This window comes from Molothrus aeneus, chromosome 1 (genome assembly GCF_037042795.1).
Source record: "Molothrus aeneus isolate 106 chromosome 1, BPBGC_Maene_1.0, whole genome shotgun sequence".
Classification (NCBI taxonomy): Eukaryota; Metazoa; Chordata; class Aves; order Passeriformes; family Icteridae; genus Molothrus; species Molothrus aeneus.
In genome coordinates this window covers 71,218,909-71,243,011 of record NC_089646.1, presented here as the reverse complement: position 1 = coordinate 71,243,011, position 24,103 = coordinate 71,218,909, and the positions used below count along the sequence as shown (strand labels likewise).

At 37.4% G+C, this 24,103-nt stretch overlaps 1 protein-coding gene across 2 annotated transcripts in view; it reads right to left on the bottom strand.

Moving 5' to 3' along the window:
* Nucleotides 1-24,103, bottom strand: part of PIGN (phosphatidylinositol glycan anchor biosynthesis class N) — a 100,818-nt gene that overhangs the window by 12,353 nt on the left and 64,362 nt on the right. Inside the window, exons 15-26 of one of the 2 annotated variants that reach the window (XM_066545614.1) lie at nt 21,726-21,862; nt 20,657-20,756; nt 20,453-20,545; nt 19,013-19,104; nt 17,485-17,596; nt 13,453-13,561; nt 9,827-9,929; nt 7,409-7,511; nt 5,251-5,337; nt 2,476-2,531; nt 1,922-1,997; nt 560-633 (exon numbers count right to left, since the gene is read on the bottom strand). In XM_066545614.1, the coding sequence (XP_066401711.1) occupies nt 560-633; nt 1,922-1,997; nt 2,476-2,531; nt 5,251-5,337; nt 7,409-7,511; nt 9,827-9,929; nt 13,453-13,561; nt 17,485-17,596; nt 19,013-19,104; nt 20,453-20,545; nt 20,657-20,756; nt 21,726-21,862 (1,142 nt within the window). Of the gene's footprint in view, nt 1-559; nt 634-1,921; nt 1,998-2,475; nt 2,532-5,250; nt 5,338-5,989; nt 6,598-7,408; nt 7,512-9,826; nt 9,930-13,452; nt 13,562-17,484; nt 17,597-19,012; nt 19,105-20,452; nt 20,546-20,656; nt 20,757-21,725; nt 21,863-24,103 lie in introns of those variants that run through there. The other variant, XM_066545620.1, reaches the window with a different exon arrangement.

Sequence of the window (24,103 nt, the reverse complement as noted above, 5' to 3'; positions counted from 1 at the left end):
TCCTTAGAGATAGGGAAAAGACTGGCAGCCATCTGCTCCTACTGCAAAAAATATGTAATACTGAACACATCTGGGAAGCACTGAACTGCAATGCAAGGACATCCAGTGCCTTTTTTAATGCTATTTGTGGTGAGATCAGTGCTACAAAGCTATAAATTGGTTACATTACAAATGGGCTATTTAAAAAATACTATGCGATAGGCAGAGATGCATAAAGTAAAGTATAAAGTAAAAATCAGACTTTAAATTCTGCTCATTTTTAACATTATGGAGGAAAAAGGGTCTTTCTGTGTATTGTAAACAAAGAATATGAAATATCTGATTGTTTCAGACAAGGCCAACACTTCAATTTATACTTGTTTATCACTAAGGAAAAAACCCTGAACTTGCAGAAATCACTGAACAAACCCCAAGCCCTAGTAACAAATAAAAGCAACAACGAGATCTAATAGTTTGGTTTTGTTTTTTTTTTAATTTACGTTGAGATTTGAAAATTCTGAATTCTTCCAAAATAGATTTGAATCCCTTACTAATGCAGAAATAACAGCATGTAATGTACCTCTTAGAAGACAGCTGTGTTGTGACTTGAACAGCTTCGAAAGCACATGATACCAGAACAAACGGGATTGCAACCTGTTCAAAACCAAACATTTTGGTTTACAGTCATATTTACAAAAAGAACCTGGGCAGATTGTGAAAACATTTTCCTGGTTTTGAAATTATCACAGAATGTGTATGTTACAAAATAAAATATTGGCTAGACAGGGTAGAAAATAATTTTGTAGGAAACATTTTCAGTTCATTAATAAAAACCCCCTTCCATGATCATAGCTGAACTGCAGTGAAATAAGCCACGAGGTAATATCAAAAACTAGAATTAAAGCATATCCTCACTTCATTTATCCATTTTAGCACTAGTGATAAATGCTTCAACAAGGCTAGAAGACAGAACTATTCAGATCTAGCATCTCACATGACAGGCTGCAGAGTTTCAAGTGTAAAGGACAATCTCATCACAAAAAAAAGCCTGAATGCAAAAGGCATTCAATAAGGCAAGGGTCACACTGCCCCCTCCAGAGCCAAGTCAAGCAAATATAAATGCTTCAGTAAATTAAGAACAAAAACTAGAAAACATGAATGCTGCCTTTTGCTGTTTCCAAAGTTAATTTGAAATCCTTATGTTAGCAGTGTATAAAACCTGACTATTGGCATCCAGAAGGTTTGCACTATGGATCTGTGTCCTGTAGGACAACATGCAGTGTACCTGTAACTTCAGTCTGCCTCCTCTGGGACAGAAGCAGCAGAAAAACAGTGGTAGAAAATACTGCTTATTTTGGTAATAACAAATAGATTCAGTGTCCCACTTCAGCCCCTCTGGCAGATCCTTTACTCAAATACTAGAAAAGAGCTACCACACCTTCCCTGCAAACCAGAAGTGCAATCCAATCTCTGACAGACTACTAAAAAATACAGAAAATAACAGCCATTGTAAAATGATAATCTAATCAGTAGAACACTCAATACCTCTATTTAATGTAATATAGATAGAGCTAATTTTATATATATATATATATATATATATCCTCAACATTTCTGTTGATATTATACTACAGGAAAAGCTTAAAACTTTAAAAATAATTAAAGTACTTTCAACATTTGAAATTTCCATTTTAATAAAATAAACTGACCTAATGCTGTCAAATTACACTTCCCTGCACTTCAGTTTTTCTTTTGGGAAACAAAATGATCTCTCTAAAAACACTACAAAGACTGAAAGCTTCACACACAGTTAAGAAGCCTAATGAAGCTCAAATATATATACATATGTTCTTTCATGAATTGCAAAGTAACAACTATGTATGTGATACGTTATTTATTCCACAGTTCTCCGAGAAAATCTCACCAAGCTAAGATTACTAACCTTCAGTAAAAGCAAGCCTCCCATCATGAAGGGACTGAACACAGTCAAGAAACAATAGACAGAAGCAGGGTCAAAACTAGAGAAACATGAAAAAGACATTACATATCTTCAAAATGGTGCTTTCCATTTAAAAAAACCCCAGCCTTTAATTACCCTGTAACACACTGGGTTGTATATGCATTTTTAAACAAGGCTTCCAATTTTATCTTCTCTTGATGAAATATTAAATCAGCAGGGACTGCCAACCTCACCTGTCTTTCTCTACAATTTTTCTCTGATTGTGTTTTTCAAGGTGCCATGCTGTTGGGGGGCAACCAAGCTCTCTCTGCTCATCCTGATAACATCTAATGGAATTGAGACAGCCTCACAACCAATACACTCAGGCTCTTAAGGCAGATGTTATAGAGAGCAGAAACAAAAAAAATTGTTATCTCTCCACTGATAACTGCTTTGATTCTGCTGCCCTGATTTTTTTAACTAAATTTACATTTAGTACGTCAAATGCAGGAAGAATTTTTTGTACTCTGTGTCTCAAATAAATGAATAAAATTTACCTGTTAATAGAAGCTATGTTTCCAGTGCCAAAAAAGGCTGTCACTATGAAGAAAACCTAGATGTATTTAAGGAAAATACACTAAATAAGAAAATAAAACCCACATTTCTCCTCCTTCATTCCAATTTACTTTCAAAATCTAACATGAAAGTACAAGAAGCTGACCCACTGCTACAGGTTTTACAGCACCTTAAGAAATCCAAAGTATTTTCTAGCTCTACCCTAGATTTCACACACATCTATACCAATTTTAAAACACACACTGCCTAGGGAAGGTTTTAGAGCCTGTCTTGAGGCCCTGGTAAGAAAGCTGCAGCTGGCTTTTTGGGTCTCTGCCTAGCAAGACAGGAACATCCCTGGACCACAAACCCAGCAATGCATTCAAACACATGCTTTTGCAGAAAGTAATGACACAGGCATGTGTTCTGCACACCAAAAGAGATGGCTTTATTGAGGAACTGACTGTGGCTCTTAAAAAAAGGCTAGAAGTTCCTATGCTATCCTTACTATAGATTTTTTTTGTCCAAAGATTATGCTGAGTCTACCCATGGCAATATGGGACTTCCATTTTCTTCCTCATCCTTCGAGGGAGGATGACTCCAGCAGTCTCTGTACAGCTAGAAGCTTTTGGATAAACCCCACCTTTTTCATCTAGATGCAACACTTGCAACTATATGAGCCCATGAAAGGTATTTTTCTTGCTCCTGAGCTCATTGGAGCCCATAATAGCTCACATGGCTTCAGCTGAACTTTTTAACTTATTCTGCATGAGGCAGAGGGTCATAAGTCAGTGAGGATGGGCTGCTGTTGCCAGAGCTCCCTCTGCTACTTTTGCTCCTGTTATAGCTCCTGCACTGGGTCATTTAAGTCTCTCCATAAACAATTTGTTACCAACTGTTTAGTAGAATAGTTGGGATTCCACGTGCAATATTTTGGAAGGATTAGGTCAGCATAACTGGAGAAATCAGGCTTCCCAAGAGTATCACATAATTTCAAGTTTAGTAACACTTTAGTATAAAAAAGTATAACTTTTTTTCAAGTTTAGCGGTCTAACGAACTAGCACAGTTCTGCTGGTTGAGATTTATAAGAGCAGGTCTGCAATAAAACAAAAAAAACAAACCAGTAACACATAGGTCTAATCAAAATGCTAAGCATGAGCAATCTGAATCTTTTCCTCAAAGACCAGACTCTGATTTCTCAGCAGATGCCAGCTACTGGGCCCCATACAGGAGCTTTGGGACAACCTTAAGGCACACAGTTCACAGGGTTGTAGCTGCAGTATGACTACTCTAGCAGAAAAGGTTTCTCCTCTAATACGACTATTTCTAAACATTAAACAGCATCTAAATTTAAAAAAAGACATAACATGTTTTGAGCAGACAAAGGAGATCTGAAAATTGGTAATTTTTTCAGGAGCTGAGCAAAACACATTTGAGTGTTTTAAAGAAGTGCTCACTTGTGGGGCAGTGTGAGGAGCAGAGAAGGCCTTGACTATGTGCCAGCACTGAACTATCAATACTGCTGCCATCACAAATGCAAAACATAGCCTCATACTAGCTACCATAAAGAAAATAACTCTACCCAAAACCAGCATAGCTACATTCCAGCGTTAAAGATGTACTATGCTGGAGCTTTAGAAAATACAGTTGGATTAGTTGATTTATTTTTACTAGTATTTAGCAACTGACAGCAGTAGCTTTACTGAAGTTAACATATTTTTTGTTAAAACAGCAAATGAAATTGATGCATTAATGGCAAGGTCTCAGCTCTTTTTAGATATACTAAAGCAAAGACAAACATCAAACACCTAGCAAATAATTTTGCCTTCTTTCTTAGCATTAATCTGCCTTCTTAAATTGGTATCTGTTACACTTTCTCTGCTGCAGGTTCCTAATGTCCAACAACACAGTTCCAAATTCCAAAAGTGTGGACTCTGTGACTGTGACCCACCCTCTCAGATCTGGTTATCTGACAAACTATAAAGGCTGTTTTTGAAGGAAGCAGTATTGAGACAACTTCATCCCCAGATACAGTAGTAACTCACTTGCATGAAACCCCCCTGTGTTCTAGACTGGCTCATTTTCTCTCCCATTTGCCCATTCATCTTCCTTGCTACCAAATAGCTCTCACTTAATTGCAGTCCCACAATGAAAGAGAAAAATGACAATGTTATCAATGTATAGTATTAAAAAAAATCAGCTGCATATCAGTTACAGGAACACAAACTAACTGCTATGTTAGTGAACAAACACCTCTTCCCTCATAAGACCATATAATTTCTAACAGCAGAAATCACTTAAGATATAAGTAATTCTAGGCCAGACTCTGGGAACATGTTTCACCATGAGCCTGAAGGAACTTTCCTTCTTGCTTCATCTGCCTGCTACCTAACATCTGCATCCTAACACACTGCCATGCTCTAAAAATGAGAATAACTTTAATATCACCTATTTCAACTGATTTGGGAAGGTGAGCAAATTGCCTCCAGCCAAAGTGAAGTCAAACAAAACCAAATTGAAAACAGAACTCCTCAGAAGAAAATTTACCTCAGCTGCAATGGCCATAAGTGGGCAGAGAGCCAGATTCCAAAACTGCAATTTTAACTACTTGATAAAATGCATAATGTACAAGACTATTGCCTTTTGAGAGATATAAGTCAAATCATCTTTACCAGCTCCTGTTCTCAGTGAGTACCAGGCTATAATTTTTGACTGCAGGTCCTTTTGAAACAAACCCTTTTTTTGCCCTGGAGTGCAGCAATCAACCAAAGGATACAAAGAAGAAGGACCTCCGGACATCATCCAGGTGGAGCTGTCGGAACTGAGTTATATCCATAGTACAGGTGAAGTTGAAAACAGCAAGCTGGAAAGACAGCAGAAGGAATCAACACTGAATATGAACTAATGGACTTTGACAGAGCCACTGTATTTTTACTGAAATGAATAAGAAACCTACTTCCCTATTGCCTGTTATTAGAGAATTGTAATAAGGACTGCAAGCGTTTCACATGTTTTCGTTATACTTGAATGAATTAATGAATCAGCCAGAAAGACTGTACAAGTGAGATGATCAAATGAACAGTGAAGCTTCTGCTGTTATCTAAACTAAAAATGGACTTCTATGCCTTAGACTTATAACCATCTTTTTTCATCAGAAATACTCCTCCTACACACATACACTTCCATTGCTCACATGAGCATATGGATAAAGATCCTCAGAAATAAAAGACTGCAATTATCCTTATTTGACTTATTTTATGAGTGAAAATAGTAAAATACTCTCCATCTCCTTTACTCACTCCTCAGCACAATATCCCTTGACTTGAAGAGAAATTATCTTCATGGAATTTAAGAGGTCAGTAAACTCCTTTACATTGGGAAAAAAAATCAAGTAATAGACATTCAAGACTGATAAAATTTTAATTTAAAATAATCTCTCATCAGAGAATTGAGCTGCATTCTCTAATACAAGATTTACTTTGCAGCATATATTAACAGACATTCTAGGGATGATATCTTCAGGGGTAAGCATTATTGTTCCTTTCACTTGAAACCACAAGGTCCACGTAAATGTTGACAAACAGTGAGTGACAACTTAAAACATAATTACAGCCTACCTATGTTCTTTTCATTTGCATTTGATTAGTAAAGTGTTCACCACTGTTTAATACAACTTTAATAGAATTTTATTTTACAATGAACAGAACACCAGACTAACGGCAGACAGGCAAGCATCATAGATGCCTTGTAACAAGATACAAAAGTTAGAGTGGGTCTTATAGTGGAAGAAAAAATACATCCCACAGATGCTAAACACCTTCAGTTGCAATTGTGGCATCACACTAATTGTAATTGTGATATTCAGATTCCATCCCTGTTGCTTAAGATGCTACAAAACACAATCACACAGATTATCATAAGTAAAGGTAGCATAAATAGAAAATGATTCCTGGTTTTATTTTTGTTTTTTAGCCTTGAATTGGTAAATCCTACTCTGCCAAATTTCAAAACTGTCTTCATTGTAGGAGCACCACAAAACCACGGCAAATGTCAGGTTCACTCTCTCTGTTGACTGTCTTGGCTCAAGTTTCAACCTCCAGGACTTCTTCCTAATTATTATGAGCTGCAAAAGGAAGGAAAGATGTGTACCAACACTTCTCTTCAAGTGACTCTGGCCACTCCCACGCATGTGCAGCCAGGAGGGCTCATCTGGGAGAAGCCAAGGAGAGCTGAGGTGCACACACACCCACCTGGCTCCAAGGACCCAAGCCACTGTAACTGGCACTTTGGGTCCAACCAGAACAGTGGCACAGCCCCAGTTTGTTCAACCCCACACCTACCCTAAGAGCTAAGTTGCAGTGTGAACAGCATGGCCTTTGCAAATTGTTGACAATATACTAAATTTTAAGGTGAAGAATTTGCATTGATTACAAACTCCCTTTTCTCCTCCAGGCAAATCTGAGAAGGTGCTAGTTCCAAGTTGGTCTCCAGTTACTTGTCCAATTAAGATTGCTAATATCTCCTAAGGTCTTTTCAGAAATCAAATAATTTCAGCCTCTCACTCGTGAGTCTGTCATCAGACCAAAAAAAGTACAGTGACATGGTACTTCCTCTGAAGACTTACTGCACTTTATGCTACACTTGACAGAGACAGCTCTGTAGCTTACAGACCATTCCACTGTGTCTTACTAAGTCAGACTGTCTTCCTGCATTTCTAGAAATGGCTCTGATGTGCAATATCTTCCATAACATGAATTACAAATCTTACTTTAAAAGTCATATTCCTAGTTCATGATACAGCTAATACTGATTTCCCAACTGAAAAGAAACACGAAGTGTTGCTCTCTGAAAACCACTCAGAATATTTATTACATCCTCAAAAAAACCCAGCTAAAGCTGTTAATTACATTCATATATCTGTCAAGAGCTGTTACCTTTGGTTTGAGTGAAAGACCATAGTGCTGCAGTGCTTCTTGTTCCATATTTATCCACACAAACATCAAACCAAACAGTGCCAGTGGAAAGAGAGCTTCGTATCTGAAAAGTAATGTAATAATCATAGTAAGTGCAGTTGCTGACAACTAATTAACATCAAATGCTGACATGTTTCTTTGCTTTTTTCTTCACACAAAGAATATGCCAAGACCTAGCGGCATTCTCTCCCATCTTTCCCCATTTCCAAATACCCACAGTACGTTGAATTTTAAAGCCATAAAGTAGTTAAATGGCAAAAGTAGGAGAAACAGAGTTTGCTTCAGCTTTGTCATGCTTTGCATTTTTTTATTCAATGGCTGCCACAATGTTAGATGAATGCCTTTTTTTAATTTTAACAAAACTGGAATAAAGTTAAAAGAAACAAGAAAAAACCAAACCTATTTGACATTAATTTTCTGCAAAATGGAACATTTCTCAATGAGAGCGACTTGGAACTGAGGGGTTACAGTTCAACAGCAGCTAGAGATTGTGTCTCTTTAGGACCTAATCACACAAACTCATTATGGTGATCTCAGGAAATCCTTTTGTTCTAAGGAAAAACACATCTGTACAATAAAAGGAGCACTACATTTCACTTCAGTGAAACACTCTTTTCTTCACTGTATTCCAACCCTTCACAATAGCAGCATCAAGTCACACACCATGGCCACTAAGCTGTTGTAGCTACACCCACAATCTCTGGGTACTTCTGACTCCTACAGCACTCAAATTCCAAAGTCTGAGTGTATTTATGAGAAAGATTATTACCCCCAGATAACATAAGGGTGTAAACTAAAATTGGATAACATTTAGTTTCTCCAGTTGCACTTCATGGTACCTCCCAGGCTTTTTTCTTTCAGGGTAAAATTATAATACTGATACTGACAAGATTGTAAATGGTTCCCTTTTTAATTTTCCTTCTTAGACAAATATCTGTCTAAAAAATAAGGAAATCACTGCAGTCGCTGCAATCACTGTGTCTTGATATTGTTTCTGTTGGGCTACAAAACAATTTCAAACTGGAACAAATATTCTGACTAGACATTTCCACTTTAATTATCAGAACCACAGGCAGCTAAACATGAAGATGAAACACTTATGCTGTCAGCAATCAAAACACTACAGTCCTTATAATGGTCTATACTTGCCTTCAGATTAAATGCCTTCAACAGAGTTGGTGACAAGTGGTTGCATGCAACCATGCTCTTGGGCTGGCTTCAGTGTTTCCACTTAAGCACCCCTAGAGAGGTGCTGCAATTCCCCAGGCAATGTGCTGGGTTATCAGTACATGATAGAAGAGTGCACTGAGGAGAGAAACACTGGACACTTTTGGCACCAGTGCCTTGGGTTTTGTTTTCTCTTTTAAGAATCATTCCAAAATTTTTTCATCTATTTGGACATTGTAGGAAGGCAGCAGAGAGCTGTCAGCATTTACGTGGTCTGGTGGAGGGCCAAAATACAACGAGGGAGATTGCAGCCTCAGAGAGAACAACATTCCTGCTTTATACAGTAGCCAGCACAGGCTAAGAAGGTTGAGTGTAAGAATGTGTGTGCAGTTAGGATCAAAATCTTAATGGGGAAGTGGGAGGAAGGGAGGCAGAAGACCGGGGAAAAAAAACAAAGGAGATGCTTCAACTAAAATGAGAGTATCCACAGGAGGCAGCTATTGCAAAATGTCTGCTGCAAGATGTTTTATTCCACTTAATTTTCCAGTGTAATTAAATCCACAGAATAAGTGGGAGGGGAGGCGGAAAGAACAGTTCCTATACTCCCCATTAATTATGCTCTTAAGAGCTACCAAGTCTGAGAAAAAAGAAAGGGCTGGCTGACATAGTGTTTTCTTCATTTATAACAGCAGAGGAATTGACTTTTATCCAAAAAAAAGCAAGGTCTAGTCTTTATGGGAAACAACATCCCTTTGAAAAAAAAATTACTTCCACAAAAATCTCTCAGAATGCAATTTTCCCTCATTTTAGGACTACCTGTTTCCTGGAACACATCATTTAAGCCATAACTAGACACCAGTGCTGAGCAGCTGGGAGAGATGCTATTTGTTTGTGAGCAGAAAAGCACACATCAAAACAACAAAAGGCATAAACTAAACCAGACTTCCTTATTTTGTTGCAATATTGTTTGAACACACACCCTTCTAGCCACTGCCTTGTCTAGTTGAAAGGAATGTCAACAAACTGTGTTTAAAATACAAGGAAGAATATGAAAGTTGCCCTGAAATTTTATTTAGTAAACTAAACAAGGAGATAAATGCTGGAAGCACATGTTACACCTTTAACAGAAATGTGCATGAGATGAAGCAGTTTCACATATAGTCCTGGATTTCCATATGTAAAACTAACTGAAATAGAGTGAGAATGAAGTACCCTGTGCTGAGGAGCAGGTAGGTAGACATCAGGGAGAGCAATATGCTGAACAGTCTCTCAAAGAGAAATGTGGGGCTCAGTAGCAGCAACACTGGGGAAAAAACTGCAATAATAAGAAGAGATCCATCAGTCACAATGTGCAAAACATTTCATCCTCAGTAACAAGATAACTTTGCTCAAATCTTGACATATTATGTACAGAAATTCAATACAGATCATATATGACCCTCTATTTTCAAAAGTTACTTTTGCTAAAGAAAATACAATGTTTGGAAAGTTTCACATTCATCAAAAGTAATTTCAGTTCTGTATCATTTTAATTCCCTGACTTTCCATGTCACAGCCTTTATAATTTCTCATGAACTGATGTTAATAAGTTTTTAAGATGATGCAGAAGCACTACCCTCAAATCCAATCAAACTTGACTATTTAATACTGCTCTGATAACCAATTACCAAGGCCCTGAGGACCTCTGGCAGCTCAAAAACTGCAGCAACAAAGCCACTGCTCCACTGGATTAGAGCCATAGACCGGCTTGGGTTGGAAGGAACCTTACATATCACCTAGTTCCAAATCCCCTGCCATGGGCAGGGACACCTTCCACTAGGACCAGATTGCTCAGAGCCCTATTTGACCTAGCCTTCTCTCTTTTCTAATTAGATTAGGAACTGGGCTACTGCAAAAGTGAGTAAAGAGGTAGAAAAACAGGAAAGATGGCCAGTGCTTGAAGAAGGGAAAGGGAGAAGGACAAGCACTGTGATCACACTGTGATGTAATCTTTAAACCTGTTTTTTTAAATATAAAGACTGCATGTTTATAAAAAAGTATGCTGACAAATAATATTCATGTGATTCTTCATTGCAGTATAGGAACTTCACATTACTGAATCATTCAAAGATTGCATCAACAGTAAGTCAAAATTAATAATCACTCCAAGGAACACAAAAGATATGGAAAGTACTCCCTTGTGATTATCATCATTATTTCCATTAGTATCTATAGTCAACATATCATTGAAAGAGGTGAGGAGGTTTCTAAGTCCTGTGGATCAGTATGTTTTATTTCCTGGCTTTCAGCCTTGGCCACAGCTACAATTACAGAATAAGTGACTTCAAGGGGCTCCAAAAAGGCCCAATTCAAGGAGGAACTCCAGGGACCTCACTGAAAGTCAGAACAGTTGGAAATAAAATTTAGCATGGCAACTGGCCTCTGTGAATGACACTGAACATATCAGATGTGTATCATTCTGAGTGCAATCATAGATGAGAACAGATGAGTGGCTAGTAGATGACTATTAGTCTTTCTCTTCTATCTCTGATGCAATATATCAGATATTAATCATAAAAAGACCTGTAGGTTCTGGCTGACTGACACAAACCTCTGTATATGACTCCTGCACACAGTTGTGACACAAAATTCCTCAAAATTTAGCAAGTTGCTATGCTAAATTCCCACTGATAAAAATTTTAAGACATAATTTACATTCATTTAGAACTGTCTGCTAATATTGAGAAGGTTCTGAAGAAGATGGGAAGCCCTTGAATTAATGTTACACCTCCTGGTTTTGCCTCTATGGTTGCAGTTAAGTACACTGTATGAACCATACAGTGTTACAGCTAAAGCCACTTGGACACAGGCCTGCAGGAACCCAGCCATCACTAATTCACTTGTCTGGTTCCTCCAACACCAGTCTTTCTCAAAAAAAACAAAAAAAAAAAACAGGTAGGTCAAAGTTAAATTTTAACGAGTTTGGCTTCATCTTATTCAGGATAAACAGCTGAGAAGGGGGGAAAAACTCCCTAGAAAACTTCTGAAGTATGAATATTATTCTGACACAATAATAAAACAGTATTATTATTAACAAATACTGTTAACTGTGTTTCTAGTTCTATAAATACACAGAGATGCAAAAAGAGAGTTCAGGAACAGTGCCATTCTTCCACAACTCTGCAAAAAGACAAAGAGAAGTTGGACCACCTGTAATCCCACCAACCTTGGAAAAGCTACAGTAGAGTTTGGTATTTTAATTCTTATGGTATCCCATTTGTGGTACACCCTGGCAACGAGGCAGGTGCTAGTTGTGGTTAAGGTAATGACAAGGCATTTCTCTCCAAGAGGAGTATTGAGGACATCTTGGATGCCTTAGTGTTTTACCTGCTTATTTCTGTGTTTAATTATGGAAAGCAATTTCAGCAAGTACACAAAGCTCCTATCTTGTATATCATATTCACTTAGAATGATTACTTCCAGTCTGAAAGACTTTGCTAAAATATTCAATACTACTGTGGCAGCAAGTAGATATTTTGAGTATCTACAGTTTACTTCACCGTTAGCTTTATTTTTATCATCACCCACAACAAAGAGAATTTCTAATATACTTTTTCCTCATAACTCTAAACCTCTTTGACTGCCTGAATCATCTCTTAGATGAAAAATGTTTCTCTTTCATCCTTACACAGGAGAGAAATATAACCTTTACACTCAACTCCTGCTCCAGTAAGCCAAGCAGGACTTCATCGATTTCATTGACTTTACAACTGTGAGAAATTCATCCACACAGAGATCCCCATTTAGCTTTAGCAGGCTACAAAGAGTTAGGGGAGCATGATGGAAAGGAAAATGCTCCAAAGAAAAATGAATTACTAAGAAAGCATTGCTCACACACACCGATCACAATCACTGAACTTAATCTTGAATCCATTTGCTCAAAGAGAAGCAGGATTGCTAAAACAGACACGATCTGCTTAAGTTAAAACAATGCCACCAGTACAGGAATGTGCAAGACAACCAGCAAGTAGGTAGCATGGGCCACAGTTCTTTCATTGTTTAAATTCCTGATCTTGATTTGCAGCAAAAAGCTGCTATCCAACTTTATATAGGATATGTTTAACTCTAAAACAAATCCCACATTTCAGATCACTCAGGGATGAACAATGCTTAACATTTTCTAATGGAGCCCTATAGAAATTATTTTATAACTGAAATATGAAAGGTATTGATTCATTGTATACCAGAAGCCCAGTAACAATTCCATTTACTCTGTTTAATCACACTAAGATTTTTGAGTGGTGAAAAATTCATAGACTTGCAAATTGCTTTTTTCTTTAATAATTAGATACTAACAGATATCAAACATACACCATCATTATTTCACAGGTATTTTGCAAAGCAGCTCTCAAAATCACTTCCACAAGAGTCACTGCCATCTGCTGCAGCTTCAAGTTTACATGGAATTACAGCAACAACCTTTGGTCATTTCCCTGTGTTCAACTGAATTGATGGCAGAACATCTCATATCACCCATATCCAGCTCCAAGTGAAACAAAAAGGGAATTTATACCATTATATCCCTAAAAGAGGTCTTGAAAATATCCAGAACACTCAAAAGACAAAGCTATTTGTAAATCAAAGATATTTGCATTTTATCACAAACTTACAAAGGAATAATATTTTAGAAGACTAACACATCTCAAAAAAACTCACTTAGGAAAGCAAACATACAGAAGAAATACCAGCAGTCAGAGATAGGAAAAGAAGTTGTTAATGAAAAAGTGACATCATCCCCCACCCAGTCCCAGACTCCACAAACTGCAAGCATAGAAATTTGAGAGGGAAGATTTTCTTACCTAGTGTCATCCAGCTAATAATTTGATTCATTACAGGTAATCCCTGTTTGATCTTAAGACTGTTATGGGTACTGCCCACAACATATGTCGAAAGTGCAACACTGAACATCTAGAAAGAAGAAATCAGGCAAAGAAACACAAAATTAATGTATGGATCTCTGCCATTCCATCCTAAATATGTAGATATGCTTTAGAGTTGCATAAACACTTCATCTGAATCATTATAAGAACAAGAAGTCAAAGACAGTGTTAAAATGTATAACTTTTTATAACCTACAATTACTGTTTTTTAAAACTTCCATCTAGACTACTTTTTATTAGCATTCTTGTTATTTATTTGTGCTATTTTAGAATAGTATCCACAAGTGACCTGGACTACTGATTTGACATGCTATACTCCTTGTCAAGAGTAACTAATTAAACACTCCTGCAAACCACAGAAAACACATGCCCCCAGTCCTTCAAGGGGCACCTGTCCTCAAACAGCAGCCACAAAGAACAAGCAGAGCCTTTGGCTTTGCTGCAGAATCAGGTACAGGGAGAAGGGGAAGGCTCCTGGAAGAAGAGAAGCAGCAGCAGAACAATTTGGAGGTGGCTTTTATGAGATGGAAAGAAGCTGCTGGGATTTTTGCCCCCCAACTGAATTGACTGAACCACCTCAAGCAAAGCCCTCAGCCTTACAGAAGCAGAAAAGTTGGAGAGGTTTTTTTCTTTGACTAATTCAAGAGACACCATTCAGTCATCAAGTACGTGCAAAAAACTTTTTTTTGCACGTAATTACCCCATGAGTCAGGATTTTTGAAAGGTGACAATTATCCAAGAAAATGCTTGAGCCAAGTTTTCAATTACTGCTATTTATTCACAACTCTGCAGTTCCACTAAAAGGCAAATCAAGCATGCACAGTACTTTGCAAACACGTGCTTTAAAACTGCATTACCAGATGTAATTGCAGTCGTGGCTTTTTAGTGCAGGCAACTACACCATTCACATCCATCACTTTGTACCATATGAATAGCTGCTATTTCCCTGCTAGACTGCAGTGATACCTACTGGGATCAGCCCAGACATACATTTAGCACCACCATTCTTTTTTGACAAGTTTCACAGGTGCTTAGCTTATCTGCTGCTTCTATTGCATTTCAGGCCACAAGAACATGTACCTTGTATTTCTCTGTGGCATCAATAAACAAGGTCAAAACATTAGGCATCCAAAAGCTCAGGGAATTTTAGACCTCTGATGTTTATTTTGAACACTTTTGCTGTATTCAAGCCCTTTGACATATCTTATCAAGTTCTGTTTGGTGTCATGAGCTCTGGTAATTCCTCCAATACCCCCTAGACACTGGTGAAGTCACTTTGCACTGTCTTTGTGTCACCCTCCGTAATATATCCCGTGCCTTGGAAGACTTGTGATGGCCTGGGAACATTAATAAGCACAAAGAACTGCTGCTAAATCTATGCCAGTGTCCAGGGAAGGGCTCAGCAGGTGCTTTTGAGAATCTGTGTTCACATTTTAAGTAATGTTCAAACTGGTCTTGGCTTTCACCAACATCTCCAGGACTGTGGAACTGAGCAGAAGTAACTTGGAGAGGCAAACTGAGCTAAGATAAGAATCTGTCTCCCTTCATCCTTCACAACCCTCTCTGATGTTCAGAGATAATTCCTAAACAACCTAAGAGCAGGTCTCAGATACCCATACCTGCAGGTCATACAGCTACAAAGAAGAAACCAAGGGTGACACCTGCAGTCCCAACACTGCCAGCTGCTCTGGCTCGGAGCTCTCCTAAGCATCACACATCATAAGGACCCATAGGGAGAACGGCAGGAGAACCAGCATCATCAGCTGGCACAAGGCTGGTTGAAAACACCCTTCCTGTCCCCTGGTTCCACCAGAATGACATGGTATGTAGATGTTGCACTTAGGAACATGGTTTAGTGGTGATCTTGGCAGTGTTAGGTTAATGGCTGGACTTGATCTCACAGATCTTTTCCAACCAAAATTATTCTATAATTCTAATTGAGAGGAAGAAACTAATGAACTGACCACCTCAGACACACATGAACTCCAAGCATCCTGGGAATAATAACTTGGTCCAACATGATCAACCAATGAAAAAAGCATGTTCTCAGTAGCATGGCAGAAACTGAACAACACCTATGAAACGGTGTTTAGGTTGGCTTAGGTTTAATTCATCAGTGACCCCAAACATTAAGTAACAGTGTTATCAGAGGAAGGCATAACCTTTGATGACTGCCTCCAAACACCACTTACGGGGAACCTGCAAAAACTACTTTTAAGAAATCCCTTGTCAGATGCAGAGCAGGAATCTGATTGAGTGTGCTTATCTATTTGAATGCCAGTGGCCTGATCACCATTTGTCACAGAAAAATAGGTATTTTTCCCTGACTAGGGGATTCATCTCACCTTTAAAACTGTCTGGGAGCTGTAATCAAAATTCAGGATCTCAAAATGAGCATTTTTGAAGATTACCCCTTCCTGTTCCCACTGAAAAGTCCAACTCAAAGGAAAATATAAAAGTAGAATGAGGGAATTTCATTGACTAGAAATACCAGTATTCTGACAAGCATTTTCTTTTGCATTCCTGTACTTTTTGAAGCAACTGAATGTAACCTAACCTCAAAACAAGATATTTATTTAGAAACACTTAGAATGCCTCTGTAATGTCCTTTAATCCCTCTACATCTGAATAATCTCACCTCCCAATCCTTTCCTTACCCAAAATGTGAATGGTGGATCCTATATTTTCCATTCCCAATTAAGGTACTGAAACAAAAGTCTAATAGAGACTAGTAATTAGATGTCACTGTTGTAAAATATCTTCTGATTAAGAGGCAATTTGAGGAACTTTATGATCTTCTTAGAAGTTGGGAGGAAAATGAAGATGTTACTTCAGGAATAAGCAGGCAGAACATTTTCCTCTAATTAAGTATCACTCTGTGAGTGGATTTCCTGATTCTCTACGTTTGCTCAAGAATAGTCAGACATAACTTTTTTACTATGGACCAGTTTCTTCATCATCATGAGATGCTACAGCAGTTGTGTGGTGAGTTGAGGTTGGCCAGCCACCTACTGGGCTGCTCTCTCACTTCCACACCCAGTATAAGCTTTTTTCAGGCATTTCAGCAAGGAATCCATTGCCAAGTATATACTGGAAATTTATGTTTTAAATGCTTAGGAAAGGAAATGACATCTCTTTTCTACATGTAGGCTGAAAAAAGAGACATGACCACCATATTTGACATGCATTCATGCTCAGCTGCTAAAGCCACTTGAAGCATTCATTAGTCTTTCCCTTCCTCCTTTCAACCATCTGAGCTCCATACCTAAATCACTGATATAATGAATGCATTGCTTTGCTCACCAAGAAACTCCAGCACACACTAAATCATAACAGATAAAGGTGGACCTGAAATAAAACTATTATCTTGTAATAGGTTGAGGGGCGAAAAAATTTAAAAAAGAGGACAGCAGACATGCAAGGTATTATTAGAATCTTAAAGCTCTCTAGAACTTAATTAGCTCCAAGCATGAAAAAAACCTACCTCTTTCACAAAGATATAATTCACCTGAAAGAAGACTTAACCAACAGAAAAGCAGCTCACAATCAGTCTCACATTGTTCTTCTACAGCCAGAAACTAGAACTAGGTCAGCCCCTCAAACCAGCAAGCCCTAGTATGCACATGCAGCTACTGCAAAGGTCACTGGAAGTGATATACACAGACAAAAGGCAGGACAAACTCTCCAAGCAGAACATCAACATCTATATGCACATTGATATATCAAGCAATATAATTATGCACACGATGGGCTTTTGGGAACACAGCATGACGATATTTAAATATGTGCACATGGTCCTCTTGAAATAGCCAAGGAGAAAACTCTTAGGAACAATCTTTTTTTTCTTGAAAATTGTGGCCTTGGTAGAAGAAATGTGTTCTTAGGAGCTAAGTAAAAATTCGCACATAAAAACCTTCTAACATTCAGAGTTATTGAAAAGTAACAACTGACCTGATAAAAATATATTTTCAGATCTTCATTATCTCTGTACTTATTTTCACTTTTGCAAAGAGATGTCAACAAGAAGAAAGATATCAAGATGGTCAGCAAACCAGCTGCTATTCTGCAAAAACAAACAAAAGAACAATAAAATCTCAGAAAACATCATCAAAAATTTCTTTTGCTACCGTACACTGTCTTGTTGCACTTGACATCCCACACCAGATTCAACCCCAGGAGCGTTTTGGGTTTCCTAATCCATCCTGAATATTCAGTGTCTCCAGGTTCCTCTTGGATTATCTAGCCCTGCTTTCATCCCCATATTTCCTTTTTATGACTGAGCTGACTCAGGAGCTCCCTGCTCCTACCATACAAGTTTCATTCATGTACTGAAAAGCCCTGACTTGACAGTACTACTGCCCAAGAACAAAAACACCTATTTCTCACTGGCTTTCTGATTTCTCCCTCTTGTATCTTCTCCCACAGTATCAACTTATCTGCAACATCCTGAAGTGTCACATATATTTTTAATTGCTGCTTCAGGCCTTTTCAGCTTCAAAACTCCCTTGAAAAGTTTCAGACAAACACAGTGTTTCAGAGGTACAATGTTTCATCAGAAGAATAAATAGAAAGAAGTACAGCCTGGGCAAGGTGAATATAAAGAGGTGTCAGAGAGGAAGATCTGTAGGTAATTTAATTCCCTTTTGATTTCTAAGCTGTGCACATATGTTCTAAAGAATAGAGAAACCTCAGTTTGGGCCAGTAGAAATGCATATATATGTATATACAGCTGAGATGCTATAACACAGTCAAAGCAAATCTGTGCTGAATATTTCTAATGTGCCCAAGGAATAAGACTAAGGGTTTTCAAAGATAGATTTAAAACACAGTAGAAAATATTGAGGGCGAACATCAATAATCTTGGAAATATCTAGGCTCATAATTCTACCTGCAATCACATATTACTGCTCAAATCCCATATTTCACTGAGGACCAGGCATCCTGGCTCTGCTGAGGCATTGCACCCTAGGGTAAATTCACTTTTTCTGCAGTAACTACAAAGAGACCACAAGCCTAACCCTTCAGGCCAACCACCTGGATGGCATCCAGATATGAGAGAATGTTCCCATGACCAAAGAGTAGCTCACAGGAGGAGAGGGACAGATAAAGATGTACTAGAAAAACAATAAAAAACAACAACTGTAGAAAATCAGACAAGCAATACCAGAAAAGAAGACTCAGTATAGAGAAGCAGAAGTGGAAAAAAAGAGACACAGGAAACACAGAGGAAGAAGAGAGCTCTGCCTAGCCTGTTTGTTTTATTTCCCTGAATATCTCATTAGGTAAAGAGTGCTATTCAAAGACAAATTCTCATTAGTGGATAACTGGGGTCTCTATAATCATGTTATTTAAACTCTAACTTTCAACTCCTGTCTCAGCCAGCTTTCAGTAATGCAATTCCTCACAAATACCAAAAGGCAGCCTAAATTTCGAATCGAAGAGGGAATAAAAAATTTAAAGAACAAGATGAGATTCTTACACCAGAGGAATGTTTGCTTCTCTTCCTACAACAGGCATTAATGGAAATATTGCCAGGAGCACACACAGGAGAGTCCAGATCAATGCTTTTGTCTAGAAGAAGAAGGAGGTCATGTAGACAGACAATTGTCTACTCATAAAGAACTACTACTACTACTTCAGTGAACTACTAACAGCTACTAGCACCTCCCAGAAGCAAAGACCCTGCATCACCAAAGAGTAAAATTAGCTAAAAAAAAAAAAAAAGAGAGAGAGAGACCATGGGGTCATCGGTATTACAGAACTTGAATTTAATACAGAAAATAATTTTTATATAGCTGTCAAAATCTTATCAAAGACAATGATAATTAAAGCCAAGTTTACACTTATAAGCACTTTCTCAAAGTGTGGCCTTCACACATTGCAGGCACCAGAACTCTGACAACTGGCCTTCTAGAAGGAAGGCATAAAACTAAGATCTCAGAAGGATACAGCAGTTAATTAATCAGCACTGAGAGAGAATACGGTAACATTATCCAGTCTTTGCATCTATGTGCCATTTGATTTAGCCACCATAAGCAACTAAGTAGTTCTTGAAACTCTTTGCTAGGATGAAAAAAAACCAACATATCCCAGGCATTTTAAATAACTAAAAGCATTAAGAGCTGTGTCATGTAAATTTTTCAAGCTCAAGTAAAATTCATATTCCTGAAAGGAAATTTCACACAACAAAACATCATCTGTGCATATCCAGCTTTAAGACAAGTTACTTGATTATTCAATTAGAACAAAAAATTGTAAATTAAACAAATACAAGCCTCCATCTTGGCAGTTTTTGGAGACTAAGACTTAGCAATTTGACTCCTTTTCTCGATCCCAGAACCCTAGGTTTTAGGTATCCCCTGAAATAAGAAATCTTGGAAGCAGTGAACAGAAGAAACATCTCTTAAATTTAATATCATGCCACCTCATGAAGGTGGAGGTTTTTTCCTAGGAAAAACAATACAGAAAGCTGCCTCTGAGGAACAGTGTGTCACAGCTGACTGCAGACAATAATGAGTTGACAACTGCCTTTCTGTTATCTTCAATATTTTTTTCTAATAAATGATCATATTAGTTAAAGGGTGACACTTTCACCAATCATACACGTAAACAGCAGAGTCACTGCAACAGTTTGATAAATGATGTGCATTTCATATGATTGAGTCAAGCATTTCTTAGTCATCAACAACAGAAAACTGATAGCTAACCCACAGATACCTCAAAACTCTTAAGCAACTCTTATTACTTCTGCTGTATAACAGATCTACCCAGATCATATTAAATTCCTTTGCTTTGCTTCATGCAGCTTATGACAGAGATCAGAAAAAGAGCATAACTGAATAAGAATCTAAACCAGCATTCCAAAGCACTCCCAACATCCTAAGATTCAATCCAGCTGTTCACCAAAGCAATGCAATACCTTAGCTTGAATCCACAGCTGTGTGATCACTGGCCAGCCAGCAAAGACAAGAAGGCCAACAGTAAGTGCAGAGCGGTAGAAAAAGCTGAAGACCTAATTTAAAAAAATCCAAGAGAGGACTGAATATCAAACACATTAATTCCTCAAAGAGGAAGAATACAAGAAATGAGATACCCTGTTGATATATAAGGATAAAATACTTACTAGTATTTCAATTCCCAGTATACAAACTAAAAGGAATCCTGCAGATTGACCAATATGAAGCGACAAAACATTTGTGGCAAGGTCTTGAATGACAGGAATTCTGTTCAAAATGATAGAACAAGATAAGACTCATTTAAAAACACAGAAATAGCATAGCATCTTACCTTTTCAGGGCAAGAATGGGGTCAGAGCACAAAAAACGTTAGAGGTATTGCTGGTCCTGCCTAGACCCCATGGTTGATGGCCAGATGCTCCTTCTGCCCAGTTTTACTTGATAGAAAATCTACTATAAAACCCTCCAGCTTTTTTCCTCCCATATTTGGCACATCTTTGCCAGTGTTTGGACAAGCTTCAGATTATTCACTACCCAAATTGACTCTGAGTATATGAATATTTTTGGTTATGTTGTGCTTAATGTCTGTCATAACTGATGAAACGTTCAGAAGCTTTAGAGAGAGAAAAACCTTCCTTGTTAGCTTTTCCTGTGCTTTATGAGACAGCTCATTATCTAACTGCAGTTGGTCTCATTTTCTCTGAATAATACTGAGTTGGTATCTACAAATTGCCAGTAGATCAAGAAAGTAAAAGGAATCTGAGGATAACAAGCATTTTTGGGCCTGGAGTAAAAGGAGACCCAAACAAGACAAATATATTTCAATATGGGAGCACATTCATCAACATGACTAGCATGTGTTTTCCAAGAGTAGCTGGCATTCCACAGACTTGACACTTTGAAGGATCATTTTGCAAAATAAGGCAGCTGCTAGAAGTATTTGCAAAGATTTTAGCACTCTTTTGCAACAGTACTAAAGTTATGTTTTTATGGAAATAGCTTAATTTATTTTTGCTAATAGAAAATATATCTTCTAGAATTGGCGACTGTATCAGTCAGTTTGGACAATACTCATTATGTCAACTGAAATATAAACCAGAGTCCTTTGGAATGTCTCAGGAAACACTTAATGAAGTTTTCTCCCAAAATTATGGGAAAAAATTTTATTCTCTACAAAAAGGAAGTCCAGACGTGGTCTTATAAAACAGTAGTAATAAAATTGCATTCTTTACTTACTCTTTCACAACTGCATACCATACTGGCACTGGCAAGAGACAGTATATATAGTATGTCCAAGGACATGTTTGAATCAACAGGAAAAAAGTTATTATCATTCCCGCAGAGGCAAAACCATAGAAGAGGACAGTAGATTTCTGAAATACAAATGTTTGGACAAACATTCTTTTAACAGCAATAAAATGCTTTAAACTACACTCTATTTTCCATTTGTTAGTTACACAGTAAAACAAATGCTATTTTAACACAGCCACACAAGCTGTCATGTGTCTCTAGACAACTCTAGACAAAGTTGTCAGCCAGATTAAAAAAACAACAGTAGGATCTGAAGATCTAATTCTAAATGTGTCTATTCATAAGGTCCTGGAGTAAAATCTGCAAGGCAAAGACATACTTGTACAATCTGGAAGCCCAATACATGCAATATCATTTATGTTCAATGGATACTTGGAATCCATCTGAAGCCAGAGATGCTAAGGGGTTTAGGAAAAAGAAATCTCAAATTTAGATTTTAGAAACAGAGTTGGAATATAACCCATCAAGTTCATAGCCTTACAGTCAAAGCATTTAATGAAAATTCCATCAGCACATTTCCTCCTCCTGCTTGAGACATTTGTAAGAGAACTAATTAAATTAAAATATTAAGCATTAACTCCTACCAGAAAAAAAACCCCACTACTACTCAGCATCTAGGAATAGGAACAGCTACAAAAGGAGGCTTGTGACCAGCCTTTCACAGGAAAAACTTCCTTCCTCAAAGAACCCACAGAGGACTGGTGCTGCATGGCCCTAAAAGGTAGCATAGCTACAATTCCTATGATATTTCATCTTAACGTACAGGTACTGCTTTGGGCTTTTCTTAGAAAAAAATCAGATACCAGATTGGAACATTATGTACTTAAAGAAACACATTCTCAGACTGAGAACACTCTTAAGGGGAAACATCAAAGAGAGAAGGAACATTTTTAAATGGGTTATCTTAGATAGGCAAGCCAGTCCTTAATCATCAGCAGAAATCCCTTGTTTGTACAAAGAGAAGCATTAAACAGTCACTCTGCATCTGCCTTTTATCTGGCCATTGAACTATTCTTCCTTATTCAGGGACATTCAAATATCAGAAGAATTACTGGTAAGGGAAGGTTATCTACAAGTTTTAAATAAACAATTTTTTTTGTATTATAACTGGACATAGCAAAGGCAGCTTTAGTGTAGGTAAGGACAGACACTGCTTTCTTCTGCACAAATACTAGTTTTATTGAAAGAGTTAGGTAGACAGATACACAACTGTGTTAAATATGCTGAGAAGAGACAATCAGCTCACAGTTCACCTAGATGGATTAACATCTTTTCTGACTCCCCCTCCCTGTAACTGATGTGCAACTGCCTTGATCTAAAATGACAGCAAATGCAAGTTCTAAATTATTTTTAAAATAGAACTTTTGCTAAGATATACCATTAGCCTAAGAAAAGATACATCATATAGAAAGCTGACCTAGAGCAATTTTGCTTTATTAGTTTTAAATTTTACATTTGCTGACATACAGGCAGAATGAATATGCATATATAGATATGCACACAGTATAATTTATCACTGAATGAGTAAACACACACAATCAACATTTTATTCCATATAGTGACACAAATACTATAGAGCCCAATATAGTCAGTCATGCATTGAAAGTGGAAATGAGATTTGCAATTCTGTGAATATTTAAAATAAATTTAAAGGTTATACTTCTTGCTAGGCAAAACAACATTCTACACCAAAAGAAAAAAGATGTTTTTTCATACACAGCATAAGAAGCCAAAAACTTTTAAAGATGATATATACAGGATGTGCAGTTTCATTACTCAGAAGTTTCTTGATTTTATAAGGGTGTGCTTTGCAGGAGACTATTTGTGAATGGTAGATTAGTCACTAAGCAAATTTCTTTAAGTTGCTTCAATATAAGCAATAAACCAAATAACTTCCCTATATGAAGCATTAGCCTCATATTGTGATTCTCTAAGTATTTAGGAGCACTAAAAAAGGTTCCTACAGAAAAGAGGCTCATGAAAACTGAAGAAAAATAAATTCTATAGACAAAGAACTAAGATATCTTTTTTTTCCTGCCAGTGTCACTACCATTAAATTTGTCTTCAACAAGTAAAATCAATATACAAAATTAAAATCTATGTCAACTAAGAATGCAAATTTTTCTGTAATGTAGTTATTAATATGCCTGATATTCAGCCTACTTATTGCAATTATTTTGTTTGTATTTAACATAACATGCATTCTGGATTATTTCCTCTCAGTTATTTGATGAAAGAACAACTAAAGCATGCAGTACAGCACTTATGAATATTTTCCACTTTAAGTTTGTTTGAGCATTTTC